The sequence below is a fragment of the Saccoglossus kowalevskii genome, chromosome 10 (genome assembly GCF_978046115.1).
Source record: "Saccoglossus kowalevskii chromosome 10, keSacKowa6.1, whole genome shotgun sequence".
Classification (NCBI taxonomy): Eukaryota; Metazoa; Hemichordata; class Enteropneusta; family Harrimaniidae; genus Saccoglossus; species Saccoglossus kowalevskii.
Genome location: NC_140650.1, coordinates 13,184,999 through 13,202,571, shown reverse-complemented (window position 1 = coordinate 13,202,571; position 17,573 = coordinate 13,184,999). Strand labels below are relative to the sequence as shown.

General features: G+C 37.4%; 1 protein-coding gene across 1 annotated transcript; it reads left to right on the top strand.

Annotated features, from left to right (window-relative positions):
* Positions 1-4,907: 4,907 nt before the first annotated feature.
* On the top strand, positions 4,908-6,751 carry LOC100328986 (fork-head box I transcription factor). The gene has a single exon (XM_002734648.3). It carries the CDS (start codon positions 4,919-4,921, stop codon positions 5,858-5,860), a length of 942 nt encoding a protein of 313 aa, XP_002734694.3. The 5' UTR covers positions 4,908-4,918; the 3' UTR covers positions 5,861-6,751.
* Positions 6,752-17,573: the final 10,822 nt, after the last annotated feature.

The window sequence follows — 17,573 nt, the reverse complement described above, 5'->3', positions numbered from 1 at the left end:
GTATCCTTTTCGAAATGTTTTATCCTGGGTATGACGTCACTACATATGTGTGGACCGTTTTCGTGACACAACTATACTTGATACGATTGTTACGAAAACACTTTTATACTAGTACGATCCGAAAATTTCACCCATCTTCGTATTTTGGAGGGTATAATTTCATTAACAATGAGAGTTTTTAATTAACCTTTTCAGAAAAAAATTAACATTATGATAGGAAATATTAGGGTTTAATATTTTAAATCACTGCTGTTATAGGCCAATAATATCTCCGTTAAGTGCCAGGATGTGTGACCTTTAGGGGTCATGCACTTATACGACATATTGGATCCATTTTGATAACCCTGTCGGTCCAATTTTCTTAGTCTATATCCTGATAACTGTTGTAAATCGTATTAAAACTACATTTATATGGTTATTGTGAATCGTAATTAATCTCATATACATAATAATTGCAATTGTATAATTAAAACAAAACTTGACGAACTATGTATATTTACTGACAGACAGTTGTACCTAATCGTTCGTATAGCGTTTAGACATAATGAGACGCGTAAATACAGCACATGTCAAACTAATACACGCTATAAACAGAAATAACACCGAATACGTTGTGTTAGCAACAGCTATGTATTCACGATACGTATTTTTTTTTCGAAATACAAACTGTGAGTTCAGTGGAATAAAACGCAACCTTAAACTATATCAACGACACTACAGTAAATGTGATCCCCGGTTTCACCCCATTTTGATTACTATTTTGACATCAACATTTACTGAACAATGAATTATTTATTTTTGGACACCGCAAAGGTTCGCAATATTGTGGTACAACTCATCAAAGGAAATGCCGAATTTAAATATATAATGCAAAAAACAGGCATTTGGCACCTTCTTAAACTACCCGACAGTCAAAAAATACGAGAACACTTTTAAATCCGGGACAACAACAGCAAGAGTTGAATCGGGAAGAAACTGTTTTTTTTTTTAGTTTTCGGAAGTTGTTTACACCTTTAATCTCACAGTTGTCATGGCAACAAGAAACTGGAGATGGTTTGGGGAGTGATTGTATGCATGGAAGTAATTTAACCCAGTCACCAAGGTAGTGTTTTTTAAATAAGGGCTCACCTGATGTCTGCAATGGAGAAACGGAGAATTCCACGGCTGACTAGTCAGCGGTCACCACTCTCAAGTAAAGATGGCGATAAACAGCGTTACTATATGTCAACACAACTCGTACAGAGTATGGATCTATTGAATTTGTCGCTTATGGACGAGACGCATTACAAGACTGGTCGGGGTAATAGAAAAACTGTCAGTACTTTTCCCCCGTTCCGGTTCGATTCTAGCGATGCCAATATGGAGTTTGGAACAAACCTGCCGAGTATACGGGTGTTCCCGGCACCGACGTGCAACAGACCCGGAAAAAGAGACCCAAACTCGAAGCGAGAACTCATCACAACTCACGTGGACCCTAAAGATGCTAAAGAAATGCTCGGGAGAGCATCGGCTCATGCACCGCTTTCAGCCAGTCATGGTGATCGGTTGAACGCTACCTGGATACCAGAAACTCCAACTGACTTGAAATATGCCGACAAATTGGACAGAGAATTTCACAACAAGAGCCTTCTCGCCAGAAAAGTGAGAGTGGCCCCGTTAACGGAGACGTACTTAAAAACCCAGCGCGACGAAGACACTCCGGCCAATCGGACACAAAGAATTGTACATTGGTTAAAAAACGTCACACCAATGCGCCGACCAAGGGAACCCCATATTAGACACAGCTCCGATAAAAATACCAAAGACGATGTCGACAGACTACCGACAATTTCATTTTAAAAATAGAATTTGTTATCAAATTTTACATTTATTATGATAAACGAGTCACAATTGTGATGAGTTGGGGATTACAATATCAGTTACATTCACGACAGGACGGTCTTGTTGACGGAAACATCGTTTTGCGACCTTTGAGGACATAAGTGAAACTTCATCCGTTCCCATGGGTTCATGCCTCTCTCAAGCTACAAGGGCGTGTAACTGTCGATGACCAAAGAAATTGAAAATATTTTAATTTAATTTAAATTATATTATTGTAATAGAAATGTAAACGTTACTGAATGTTTTAGCACAAGAGTACCGTGCATGTAAAGTCACCGCTCATTGAAAAATGCAAAGCGGGAATTCGGCATATATGGTAGGAAGACGACATATTCCTATTGATAAGCTATTATAGCGGTTGTTAAGCTTCCAGTTATTGATTCAGTAAATGACAAAACAAAACAAAATGTTTCACGCTACTCATGTTGAAGTGCTGAGCTGAATCGATTTCCGCTGTTTTATACCAAACAAAAAAAAATTTTAAAACATTTTAAAGTTTGAAGTTTGTGAGTTGTTTTATTAAATGTTTTGCACCCTCCTGCTAAATTCATTATTATTGAAAATAATGATCTCCGTCCACGGCAATTTTTGCGATATTACACTTATCAAACGTCTTAACATATCTTTTACATATAATTTCAAATAACTGCTTGAGTGGTCATTTGCTATTTGTCAATGAATGGTAATTATCTAATTGATATTACACTGTCGATGCGTATACGGTTTACCGGAGTGTTTCTCACGCACATCCACCGACTGTATTTATTGTGTGATCAGGAGAAAGAAACTTTTTTTAAGTTTAATAACATAGATATGTATTTTTGTTTCATGTTGTTGATTTCATAGCTTTGTAAATACAGATTATATTTTTAAAAAAACTGGAGCGTTGTTTATATTTTAAATGTGACTAGTTTCGACAAGTGTATATAAAGTTTGGCCTATTTAGTGCGAGCACGAGTGAATACAAGCACAGTATTGTATACAGAGAGATGGAGTTGTTCCACTTCACCAAACCATTGTTTCGGTCTTTGTTTGTAGTCGCTGTGGCGAGAGAAACATAATCAGGTGCGATTGTGATCGCCTATTGGTTTCGTTGTCAAAACATTCTTAAGTTACCCCTATATTGAGATTATTGCGATTCTGTTGGAGTTCATTGTGGAAAATCTACTAGAATGTCTATCCGATATAGTCAACCGAGATTGTTGCCATACCAAATGGTAAGAGAAGCCGATGTGAAGTTTCCTTTCCGAGGATTGGTTTTCCTGCCTGCCAAACTTACAATGCATAAAACGAGGTCGTCTTTGTTCGCTCTCGCTACATCTCACTAATCACAGGTGAAGCCGTGCCGTGTGATATTGATCCAATCGTTTTCATGATACGTACCCCGCAAAGCTGTCAAACTGTGATTTCCAGTGGTCACGAAACGCCGTGATTTGACCATACCCACCTATCCCCGGCTGTCACAACAACAACAGGAAGAAATGATTCAAATCATACGTAATGATCTGACTGTTAGTGATAATAATATGATACGGTATTTTATTTGTTTGTCCCCCCGTTTACTGTATACTTTATATGTACAGAGTAGTTCTTTCGTAGCTGATACCTGTTACCCATGTCACGGTTCGCTGCTTCCGGCTCGGCCGCTCTTCGGTAATCGGGGCGATCTCGATAAAGCGGCTTCAAAGATCTACTGCCACACATTTTATACGTTTGAATAAAATATGCCTATTGTGGTAATTGTTTTATGTAATTTTGCGATTGTGCATCCGTATTTACGGAAGAAGTGTAGAACCCACGCTAACCATTGGCGAGGTATATACTAGTATACGACTTGACCCATGATAATCACAACACATTGGACATCCGCTCATGGACTGAATAACAATCAAAGTTGATTCCCCAAAAAACAACAACCTAATGTAAATCGTAAATACGATAGCTGATTTGAGCCAAAATACGTTAAAGTGTTTACCATCGTACTTCTTTGTTTTTGTTTTTATGAGCGGGAATTATGAGAAAGTTGAAGGACTAACCAAAAGTCGCGGACAGTATTTCTAACGCTAGTCGCTGAAATAGCACACATATTATTACTGGTTGTTATACAAGAAATCCGTTATTAGCTCACCCACGCATGACCGATGCATCAATTTATGTTCATTGGGCGAGAAACAATAAGTTCTAACATGCATACGTAAATATTAATTTTAAAATTGGTGAAAGCTTCTAGAATCGATAAATAAAATATATAGATATTGGTGGTTTCGGACGAAATATCTTTTCGCAATGATAGATTTGAATGATGATAAATATCCCCGAAACGTTTGGTTAGGGGTATATTGAATAATGACCAAAGATTACGATTACGTACATAAATATACGTTTGCTGATTGGTAAACACACCGGCTTTATTTTTATAATACTATCTAGCGTGGATGTTGTGGATACACCTATACACATGGCCTTGAACGATCGACTTATCAAGTACCAATTAACATATCTCTCCCAAATGAAATATAACTATGTCGCTGCGCGTGAACGATTCTTTATTATCCTGGTACGAAAATGTCGTAGCGTAACGGAGCTAGCAACATATATTCCCCGGCTTATCTCAATGATATACTATTACAAGCAGAAATAGGGATATGCAAGACAGTACGAGCGCGCCAGATATTCTACACTCAGTCCAAAGCCAATTGAAGTACGCCGACTTGTTTGCAAACTCCCGTTGAAACGCGTTCCGCAACTCGAATGCGAATCTAACACGGCGTGGATGTGGAACGGAAATTATCCGGTAAGTGGAAACAAGGGAACTGCTTCGCGATGTAACATGCAATTGCTAATTTAATAGACTTGAAACACGACTCTTGTGTCAATTTGCGACTTCTAGACGCGAAAATTTGACGAGTTAAGGGGCCTTGATATTACGAGGGCGTTTATGAATGAGCCACAATGCGTGTGCCGTGATTGGCCAACGGAGATGACGTCGTTGAAAGTTAACTTATATCAACGAAGTTAGCCGTGAATGGTAGTACATATGTTCACTTCTATGAATGATCCGTGGAAAAGACCGATTGCCAACATGTATCACCAACATAGCGTACAGAGATCGCCTCCAAGCTATCTAAGTAATCCGGCGTTGGATTATACAACTAATCCGGCTTATCCGGCATCAATGTGGTTTAATGCGTCCGCTATGAGTGCCGCTAATCCTTTTAATACTGGGTACGTTCCACCGAGTTATTCAACGCCGCCGCCACCACCAATGCTAACACCGAACCATCAAAGACAATACTTCCCGTGTTCGGCGAGTCTCAGCGCCACTGATTTCGGCTGGCTGTCGATACCGACGCAACAAGAACTCTTTAAGCTTGTACGTCCACCGTATTCGTACTCCGCGCTGATTGCGATGGCTATTCAGTCCGCCGGGGAGAAGAAAATAACACTGAGCGGTATCTACAAGTATGTCTCAGACAACTTCCCATTCTACAAGAAGAGTAAAGCTGGCTGGCAGAATTCCATCCGCCACAATCTCTCACTAAACGACTGTTTCAAGAAGGTGCCTAGGAGTGAGGACGACCCAGGGAAGGGTAATTACTGGATGCTGGACCCTAACTGCGAAAAAATGTTCGATAACGGCAACTTCCGAAGGAAACGTAAACGACGCGGTGATAGCAGTACCACCGCAGCGAACAGCGGTGTCCAAGGCAGCAGTCTGAATTCCTCATCGTCCACTGCCAGCACGACCAGAGAAACAGCTAAGTCTCAAACAAGTCACGCAGATACAGTCAAATCCACGAACAATGATACGACAATACTGACGGCGGCGACAACACCATCGCAAACACCAATCACGGACGCTCTGCTGAGCGGTGCTTACCATCAATCGATGGCATCACATGTGACTCCAAGCACAAACCAGTGTAACTTCAGCGTGAGTAGTCTCTTACAAAATCACTGTAGTTCTGGTCATATTTAGTAAAGCATTGCGTATTGTGCGGACATATCTATACGCCTACTAAAGAGACAACCCATGACAAGAAAAAACATTTATTTCCATTACCTTCGTCGAGTATTTTCCGATTTACGAAAGTATGGAAAGATGGTATATATTATAAAAGTTGTGTATATATTCTTTAAAACTTCAGAAATACATGATAGATTATATTAATTTGTTCGACAGACACACATCATCGCGTAGTTGTTAGCAAATCGTCTGACGAATATGCCGTTAGATTTAACCCATTCATGTTGATGTGTCGTGTGTATGGCCAATTACGAATATGCCAGCCACCATATATTTTAAAGCTACAAATCGACAAATCGGATTTTGTGAAACTTTCTATCTTCATTTAATCGAGTAAGATCATGAGATTATTTTATTATTGTTTGAGAATTTGAAATATGTCTTGACATTATGTGATTACTTTAGAACCTCGATCTTAATACAAGTAATATTCCGAGTCCAAAAAACGAATCTTTTAGTTGCATCTTCTTTAGGCGGATAACGCCGAGTGAATGGCAGTTATGGCCTGACATTATTGTAATAAGACTTCTTTGCGTCAGTTTCATAGTTGTTAATTTTGAATGACGATCGATTGGGGTGAATACTCGGAATTAATATTATCAATTACAATAATTCTATTCAATCGATTGAGGTATTAGAAATTATGAATAATAGCAAGACGACCATTGGCTTGATCACCGGACATGGGAAATTGCCGCGACATTTAACGTTAGTAATATACATATACTGTTTTTGTTTATTGTAAATATATTATATTTTGTGAAAATGTTATTAGAATTGACAGTATATATCAGTAAAACAATTCTCCATGATGAATAAAATAGTTGGCTGTTTCTGCATTTATTCCGTATTCTAGTAATTTGTCAGATAGAATAGTTTATCGAAAGATGTTCGGAAAATGGGAAAAGTAAATCTTAAAATAATAATAACTATTATTTGTTATTAGTTATAAGAAAATGCACAGCATGTTTAAACAGATGAAAAATCAAACGATACACACAACCCATGTGATTGGTGTGATCACACTACAAATGTGGTTTATCGACTGTTTGAATGAATGTTTGTTTTTTGGGGGGCATGTACGTAAATCGAACGAAAAGTCCACCCTGAAAATACATCTCGTATATAATTTATATTTTGTAGCTTCTGCCTTAGTTATTGTAAAATGGTGTGCATCCTTAATTCATATATGCAGAATAACTCTACTTGTAATCTTGCACTATGGGTCGTACGTGGTGGGGTGTACGCAACCATCACGGCAACACACGATCCTTCAAGTTTATATGGGAGAAGGTAGAATACATGGCTGTGGAGCCACAACACCGATCACGGCCAAACCATTCATTCATAGTAAATCTCGCCCAGTTACGGATGATGTTTACATGGTCAATAATGTACAAGTATTTGTTGACAAGATCAACTAAACTATCTGATGGAATGCCCGTTACTACGCAGAAATGAACAACGACGAAGTGTTACATTGTCCTGTATACAACGGCAAACGCCCAGCTAACACTTTTACGATGGGGGAAGAGGCGAGGCGGCGGGGAAACTATCAACAGCAAAGGTTGCGGGGGAAGGCAGGGGACCCGGAAGGAAAAAAATATAAAATTGTCGACACTAAAGCGATTTTAATAACTGTTTGTACGTTTGTTTAGTCCAGTGAGTACCATATACAAATCGATTATTAAAATCCCACACACAAATAGGTATTCCACTCTTAATAAAAATGTCGGCACTACTTTGAATTTCAAGAACCGGCTTGCGAACAACCAAGAAACCAATTGGGGATGTTGATTCGGCGGTGTCCCGGCCTTCATTATTCCAATTTATGTTGTAGGCAATTTAGATCATTTAAAGACAGGAACAGGCTGGCATAATCTAGACAATTGATTGTTCAACGTGTTTTCGCAATACAATAACTTTATATGTCCGATTTAATTCCATGTGAGTACCTTTAAATGATTGGACCTCGACATTAAACGAACAATACGGTTCTTCATGGTGCTTTACCGTAAATTTGGCACGACACATCACAGGTCCTCAAGTGGACTATTTTACGACTATCGATAGGTATTTAAAAGTTATCCCTAATACATTTTAAAGAAATCAGCAACAACTATTTAACGTCTCTCTTCTCTCACTCTGTGTCGGCACTTTCAAACACCCTCAGTGAAACGGGTCGCATGCACGTGCCATTTCCCGACAGTTGAAATATGGGACGTTGTTATATTAAAGTAACCACATTTAAAATTGTATTTATTGACGTACTATTGTTTTTTATTTTCTATAAACGGATTGCTCGTGTAAGCAGCGCATTCGTACATCGCGAAATACATCTCGTATAAGTGGGCCGTATAAAGCCACAGTATGTATCGGGCTGTACGGTAAATTATGTGCGTTCATTGTCGGAACAAACGTCTTGATTATTTTATCATAAAACCGTACGCTTAGCTGTGTATAATATTTGTACTTCCGGTCCACTTTCAGTGTTGACCGCTCCTGATGTTTTATGATACACGGAAAGCATTGAGATGGCGACTAAGTAGATTTCGTGTCACGGGGGGGGGGGGGGGTTGTTGGTTACACAATACTGAAATCACAACATCTTTACAAGTCGTTGTCTCTGTTGTGGAAGAATTTCCCATAACACACGTGTGTAAAACGTTCACTGCCGTAATGATTTCCTCCACAGCGACTCACAACAGATGTATTGCGAACGGACCGCCACTGTGACAATAAACGCTTTGTAACTTCACGTCAGTCGTAAAACTTTAAATAGGGCTTCGCGGTCTCGTGCCAACCAGACATGAAACGGAAAAATGTGTACATAAAATAGAGACCCCATGAAATCACATAATTTCAACAAACGTGAATAAACACCGTGAAATGGACCGAGCACTCCCCGCGAAGTCATCAAATTATTGAGTACTATAGTTGTGTGTTTTTCCAAGTCGATTCTTATCGACTTCTGCTGTAATTCCCATGCAGGGTTCGGTGTCTTTGCAAGCGGGTTCATAAATTGCGATGTGACGTTAACGAGTTGCGTACTCACAGAGCGTCATTACGAGTCAGTCTTAGCTTTTCTGACTAGGTAATATGAATACTGGAGCTCAATATTTTCTTTTATATTTTCAATATTTTAAAATAATTTGAACGAAATGCAGCCTCCTATCGAACTGGTACTTACATAGGAAAGGTGTATGTATATGAGTGGGAGCCGGCAAATGAGATCCATTTTTGAGTCACGGAGAAGGATTTACTTTTTTTCTGTCTTCAGTCAAAACAAAAATGGTTTAAATTCAGCACCTGCCGGTGAAAATAGTTCATAAATGTGAGAAAATATCCAGGCAGCGTAGCTTTACAACTTGTTTGTGTTATTTATATATGGTGGTCAACCACAGGCTGAAGACACCGTGAATTTCCTACAACCTTTCAAAAATTACCAACTATGAAAATGAAATATTTCGCCGAAATGTCGCAGTTAATCACGAGCAATACAACTAACAGTAACTTTACAAACTTATAACAGTAAGGAACTCTCGTTCTCTTCAATTCTTTTCAATTCAATGTTATAAACTACGAGTGACCATGGTCATGACCTGATTTTCAGGAAGGACTAGAAACATGACAACGAACAACTGATATATACAATTCATAATTCTTGTTTCCAGCTGAACAACATATTGTTTATTGCATTTGTTTCAAAACAGAGATTTGATCTTTGTTTGGAGTCCGAGTTTTTCATTTTTTGCTCTAAGTGGTGACTTTTTTATTCAGATGATTGCAGCAATATCGCAATCAACTATAATAATTCCTATTAGTGGAATTTATGTGTGGATACAATTTTCAAAAGAATCACCTAGGCAAACCGGGACATGATTTGAAAATGTGTCTACCGAAGAAAAGCGGGTTTAACTATGACAATCATTTAACCATTACAAATTTCAAAAAGTCTGTTTTTCAATAGAAACATTAAAAACAAACAAACAAACATTAGCGGATTCACTGTCTGTTTAGATTAGTTGATTTAGATTTGGGATTAACGCCTAAGAAAACACCAATATGTTTCGGAGAGTCATATTGAGGCGGTGTTACTTCGTGAGATCGGTACGAACAGTAAGGTCAGGAAGTTTAACGTTGTTGATTTTTTTCCACAAATGTCAGAAAGGTTTCTTCATTTGTTCAATTCCAGCAAAAAATGGTTAACAACAAATTCATACAAGTCTCATTACGTAATCTACAAATAATTAATTAAATTGTGGTTTTTCAATCTTTTGTTTTTCGGATGTAGCGTAAATTGCCGTACATAATCTCACTACGAAAAAAAATCGACGAACTGGAAGAAAAATTACCGGAATAAAACATGCAGCCTTTTCATAAATTGGAAATTGCGAAACAATAAACAAGCACAGTTCATATGGTTCTAATAGTTTTAAAATTGGCAAGAAAACGTCAGATAAATAAATAAAACAATATTTAAAGATTTATACTATCCGAATTTCACCAAGCTGCTATATTCAAATTAAGATATCCTAATCGATAATCAAGTTCAGCGATTGATAACATATTTCCCCCGAAGCAAGTAATCAATTTTTCCATCCAAACTGTTCACGGAATTAAAGAAAGATGCAAGCATCACGAAATCCCGTGGGCCAAGCAGAGTTTCCTCCCCTTCAAATTAAAGAGGACGTAAAACGACTGACGGCGGGACTGCGCTGGGCTTCAATGAAAATACTCAGTTTACACACAGAGTGGGAAGGTGAATTGTTTATGTATGCGACTGTATGTAAATGACACGGTATTGCTCCGATACACAGAGCGGCATGCTATGGGCCATTGCACTAAATTGCCAACTGCAGAGCTTTTGCCTACCAATTAGAACCCGAGTCCGGGGTCTTATAGCCGCAACAATGAGATCAAATCACACACCCTGCTTACAATAAACACGGCACAATAAGTCATAATTGTGGTTTGATTACCGCGCCGCGGACGGCTTGCAGATAAGTTTCTATCTAAACAGTCCCGCGATGGCCGCAGCACGCCCCGTGTCGGTGTCACAAGAGTTTGAGAAGGCCGGTGGAAAAACATACATTAATTTACGATGTAGCATAAAGCACCATGTCCGTTCCATGTCGACAATCGACCTCGGAGCATTGTTCAACTGCGAGGTCTAGTATTACAGGAGTCCATTTTTGTTGAGAAATACCGAGCCGATTTGCATTTACTATGTATGGGAGCCAGAACCGCATAGTACCCCCGACGTTTGAGCCAATGGTGGTAGAACACATTGGACATTATTGAATCTCTCTTAAATTTGTAATGAATTCCATTTTAGCTGGGATGATGTAATAATAAGAATAAGAAAGTTGAAACATTTTATTTTTAGCAGAGTTTCTAGCTGACTGGATATAATTAAAAAAATATTGTCTAAATATTAAACATAGACTTCATAATACCTGGTATTGGTATTGTTTAATTCAATTGTATTACTTTGAAATGATTACACACCTCGTATTGTTTTGTTGCAAAATTCAAGATATTTCCTTGGTTAAGGAATGCTTTAGTTTTTTCTTCAGATTGATCGATCATTTATCCCATACCCAGACAAAAGTAACTTCCAACCATCACTGAAACAAATCCGACACTCCTAAAATCGTGGTTTCATAGAATTGTGAAAATGTGTTTAAACTGTAAAATTAAACTATGTCCTATCATAATCTTATTGTAAAGGCTAACAAAAAAAATATAAAATAAATAAATAAATAACACAATACAGGTGCTCAACAAGCGCAACACAGTGAAAAATCGAACCATGGTTATTATACTCGAAAATATTGTTTGTTTCAAATCATCCGTTCTGTGTCATATACTACTAGTAGGTAGAAAAAGTGTAATACATGTATTCAACTTTCACCTAATAAATGAGTCTAACGCTGTCCGCAAATAAATGTGAAACTACCAATACACTGTGTTATATTATATCTAAATATGAACAACGTTATAAACACCGAGTTGTCGACGATATAGTTTTACCGTTTTTTCTGAATTCATTCATGTGACCAGCCTGAGAAATAAAGGTCATTCCTCTCAAAAAGCTAGCTCGTGGCCCCTCACAGAGTTATGAATGTATCCAGTCGCGATATATCTATTTTATTACCCAATCTACAAAGCCATACTAGTATTTATGCATATACATCTCGTAGATTACTCCTAGATGTCGATTTACTCTATACGCAAAAATATTTCTAGGGAATTGTGCATGGAAAGGTCCATCTATAAATATGTTGTTGTCTTGGGTTTAGTAAAATACAATGTGACTCAGGAAATACTGTTTCTGCTTTATACTTTTGGCACCTGTAGCTAAAAACACACATTTAAAATCAACAAAAAACTTTATCTTAGCTATTTATGATTGGAAAATCAACTAAGATCGATAAGTTTTTTTGTGGGGAAGCGGATTGTAACGTACACATAATAAAAGAGTTTGTGAAGGATTCACTAGAGAGTATACATTTTTCGCATAATTTTGTGAAAAATGGTATCCGTTTTAACTGCGACCATCGAACTGGAGGTACTGGTGGCGTATCTGTTCCAACCACCGCCGCAGTAACCAGTCGGGCTCCGTGACGACGAACTTTTCAGTGACGTCTACATTAATCTGTAACCATTTAACATCATATCAATGTGTTATGCAGTCAACAAATGTCGCCATTTATCTTATCTGCTCACTAATTCTGTCATACTATTGGCATCCTTGACGAACCGTTGTAGTGAATATATTTGACTTGTAAACATATTCTGACGGACGCGAACAAGGAACCCATTTGCAAATATAGCCATTATCATCGCGGCCCGTTATAAATATTTGCCCTTTCGGATTGCTCCATGGGTTTGTAAACAATAATGTTGATACAGACAATGCAAACAAAAATGCCCCAAGCTGTAAAACTGTTAACGCGATGCAATAAATAAGAGTATTTGTCGTACAACAGAACGCTGATACACCCACCCATCCATCCACGCGTGCGTACAACGTTCGGATGTTTGCAGAGAAGACGAGTCGAGCGAGGGGGAACGTGTCAACAATGGTGACACCGTAACGACACATCCACAAACTTACCAGTTTACATTTAGTTTAGAAAACACGAGCGTTTCAGATGACACGGACGTCGTGAAACACACTTCTAAAAATGGAAACCGGAATAGCGCTAAATTCGTCGATAACGGTATCACAATTTCTTGTGTAATGAAATAAATCATTCCTGATAAATATTGGTTTAGTAACCTGCCATTTTTTTAAGGAGCGACAGTCGTCGTGCCGCGTCCTGCAGTGTTCGATATGAGACTCATAGCGACGTATACAACGCGTGTAAAATACATTGTTTATTTACCTGAAATTCGAACACGCGCTGCGCGACTACCACCGCGCTTTAATTTTTTATAATTCAAAATACCCATCAAATACAGACAATGTAGAGAAAAACAATGTTTACACATTCCCCGCATGTTCAACTATAGGCAGCACAATTTATGTCAGAAACCCATCAGTCGTCACATGGAGGACAGAACGAACAATAAATTATATGGGACACTCGATGCGTTTGGAATGAAACAGGCATTTCGACAGCCCACCTTGGTTGCAGAATCCTAAAATACAATAAAGCCATGCAAGGCGAGATGGCTAGCATACCGTGGGCAGTAGTGGATAACGTAGGATGTAGGATAGAGTTGCTTCATCGAATCTTTGGTATGACTAAATTTGCATATGTTTTGGGTGGTATTTTCATTAAAAAAACTAAATTGTATCGACCAGATTATCATATTCTCTGCACAAGAAACCCATTTCGATCTTTATAAATATTAAAAATTAAAACTGAAACAAAAGGTTTTTATTGGCTGATGGAATAACATCGGAACATTTTCAGCATGACGTCAATGCGCAGTGCGCTTGTTGATTCGCTGGTTGGATTCAGCTGTTATTGAAATATTTATAAAAATGAAGGAAATGAGTTTGTTGTGCTGAGAGAACATCTGCAAGAAAGGCGGAATGATGGCAAGTGGCATAAAACACAACGTCTCGGTCGTAAAACGGAAATCTGCCCTGCCATTGGTATAATTGGTTTCTCTAAGTGTGATTTAAAGTAATATTTATAAGGTGAAGAAGCAATATAGACGAAAACATATTTTGTTAATATTGTTTTTAGATACTACATATTGTAGACCAAGTCGGATTTTGATTCACCGTACACATTTACCATGTTGCGTCTGTACGACACACGTCAGTATACGGTAAACGGAAAAACAAACAGAAACAACACACCAATACGCATGTGCAGTATTTGTGTATTAAGCATGTGTATTAGATAATTGCATTGTTTCATGGAACGAATACTTATGTGTGTGCTACAAGAACAACCTGTTCAGTTCCTGATAAATCATAGTCCAATGTATTTACCAATATGCAGTATGAAAAAATACAAACAAAAACAATTATTATTTTCACATCCATATTGAATCTTTAATCAAAGAAAACTGATCAAGGGAACTCATGCGTCAAAGAGATTAACATTATGAATAAGATTAGCATATTTAAAAAATAAATTAGTTTTTGCTGTCGTCTGCACAAGTATTATAAATGAACACATTATGTTAATTGAAATTTACTCCTGCATGTTTTTTTCAACATATACCTTATTAGTTCTATTACGTGTGTATCTCCAAGAAGCGCATGTAATCATTAATTGTATACATATTCGTTTGGCCATTGACGCACTGCTTCAATTTGCTCAAGAAAATTACCAAACATGGTATGCCATTTTCATAGAACAAAACTTACAACGGTTCTTTGAGATACAACTGCAACAAAAAATGTCTATAATGTCCCTGTAATTATGCAGATTAACCATATCCCACAAAAACACCACCTTGACGTTGCCACAAGTATAAAAAGTGATTTAAAATGTATTCCAGATATTGGTGGGAAAAAAATAGAAATGGCCAAAATATTATACAAATTGGGAAATTAATATGCACAGATTTCAACAAATAAAATAATCAGGACAAAAATAATTTCAATGAGTAGTTCTTGAAAATATTAATTAGAACAATCTCAACAAGTTGAACAGATGGCAAATTATCATGCAAACGAGATAGTTAATATGCACAAACTTCAACAAAAAACTAATATAATTTACAACCAACTCATTTACAGGAATTGGGGTGCGCTACTTATTGCAACAGTGATATGACTTTGTATGTGCACCGAGGACAGGAACATCATACTAGTCTGGTGGATCCATGAGATTTCATTTGGGAATTTCAATTTTTTTTGCGGGCTGAGGGGGGGGGGGGGGGGCTAAACCCGTGTGTGGCTGTACATGCCATCTAATAGGATGCAATTTTCAAAACATCCAATGCTTTGAGCCTGGCAATTTGTGTGTGTGTGTAGTATGGGAATGAAGAACACAAACACATCATGAGAGTCGGCAAGAGGTATTTTCGTAAGCTGTCATCAATTGTTTTTAAATAATTTAAGTAATTTAAATAAAAAAGAAAATATAAATTCGTAGACATGGGCAAGGTGTAAATTGTAATCAGATATTTTATTCGTCCGTAATTTGTACAAAGATCTTATTTTTTGTAAGCGTATAAAGCATTTTCCACATTAAATGTCGTAATTCGTATGCAATTTCCAATTTTGATTCTTAAGCACAAATTATCAAATGTAAAATGGAATTCGTGATTTTCTTTATATTTAAAGTGTAAAAAACCTATGGAACTTTTATTTCATTTCCTGTAAAACGTAAAATACCGTTTTTATTTCCTGTAACCTGTACCAGCTAAACCCCCCCCCCCCCCATCATGGATCAAGTCACAATGGTTTGGTTTCATAGAACAGGAAGTTAGAGTAAAAACAGCCTCCTTGTCAAGAACTAAGTGAAACTTTGCATCTCACCTCTAATCACCCGGACATACAAACTAAAAAAATTGCAACGCTTACTTACCCTTTACTTTCAAGTAGTTGTCATTAATGGCCTCTTGATGGCGCTATACAGGAGCATAGGCCTATCAACTGCCCTCACAGGCAATCTTCACTGAACATGTTTTATTAAAATATGATAATCACCACCACCACTCGCTGGATTTCATTTGTCAAAACATGCGTTTAATGTTAAAAGTTTGGTCATAGAAACAGCTGGAGTATCGACCATCACGCAGCAGAGGTCGATGCGCAGCGTACTGTCTGAGTGCATACTATGAGGTATTCTCGTAATAGCCTTATTATTTATTATACATCTTTTCCTTCTAAGGATACATCATGGAAATGCTGAAATCAAAAAAAGTTTAGAACAGAATCAGCGAACTTCTTTGTGTAGAGTCCGGTCCAACCCTGATGGCAGCCATTGCTTGTTTTTTATTATTAAAAGACCCTTACGCGCATAATCATTCCATATTTGGAATTCACATTTCCTTATATGGTAGGATGAAAATACCCTGTAAAATACTGCAAAATTACGGCACGCTGTAACTTATGGCGTTACAGTGACAGATGTATAATAACAGTTTTTATGATTTAGTATTATATGCTACAAACTGCATCTGGCATTCTTTGATATCCGGTAGTGGTCAATAAGTTATGTAACGACAGTAATTTTTAATGCATACCTCAGCCGAACCCCAATCAAGCACAAAGTACAGACATGATATACTGCGTATATCCATAAATGATATGTCACACCTTTGACGCCTGTGTGCGAAACACACAATGTGAGTCTTTTCAGTTAGTGCGCCTGTGTGTCAGTTATTATCAGATTTTAATGAAACTTGGTAAATTGATGCTCTGGGATAATGCTCAGACCCGATTAGTTTTTTTGTTGGAATCTGTGCATATTATTTAGCTAATTTTACGCATTTTCACTTGTTCCTCATGTGCTATTCAACAGATTTCAATGAAACTTGGTGCACAGATGCCCTGGGATATGGTGCAGACCTGATTAATTTTTGGTCGAAATCATGTGCATATTAATGACCTTATTTGCATATTAATTAGCTCATTTTAAGTCTTTCCACTTTTTTTCTCAAGTACCATTTAACAGATTTTAATGAAACTTGGTACACAGAAGCCCTGGGATAGTGTGCAGTTTTGGGTTGAAATTATGCATATTAATGAACTAATTTGCATATTATTCAGCCAATATTTAGTTTTTCTCAACCACTCATAATATTCAATGAAACTTGGTATGCAGATACATGTTCAGTTCAGAGTTAAATTGTTTGCTTCCTGATTACCTAATTTGCATAAATCAACCAATTTATAGGGGCTCCATAGATACCAATCATCAAATTGTCATGAAACTGGGTACATAGTTGAAGTAAATATTAATTACCAACTTTAATCGTATAAATAGTTTCATTTTTCCTTCTTAATATGCACAACTGTAATGTACTTAGCACTGCTGTAGACATGTAACAAGTGATATAAGGCATCTGACAATTTTTCAGATGACTATATCTGGTCATGTGACCTCAATAATATGCGTAACTGTAATATCTGTTGCAGATAGGGACATGCAGCTGGTGCTATAATTTTGTTCTCTGGCAAGATAAATCATAGCTACTTGGAACTACACTGATCGCTTATATATTTTAAAATGCTGTATTT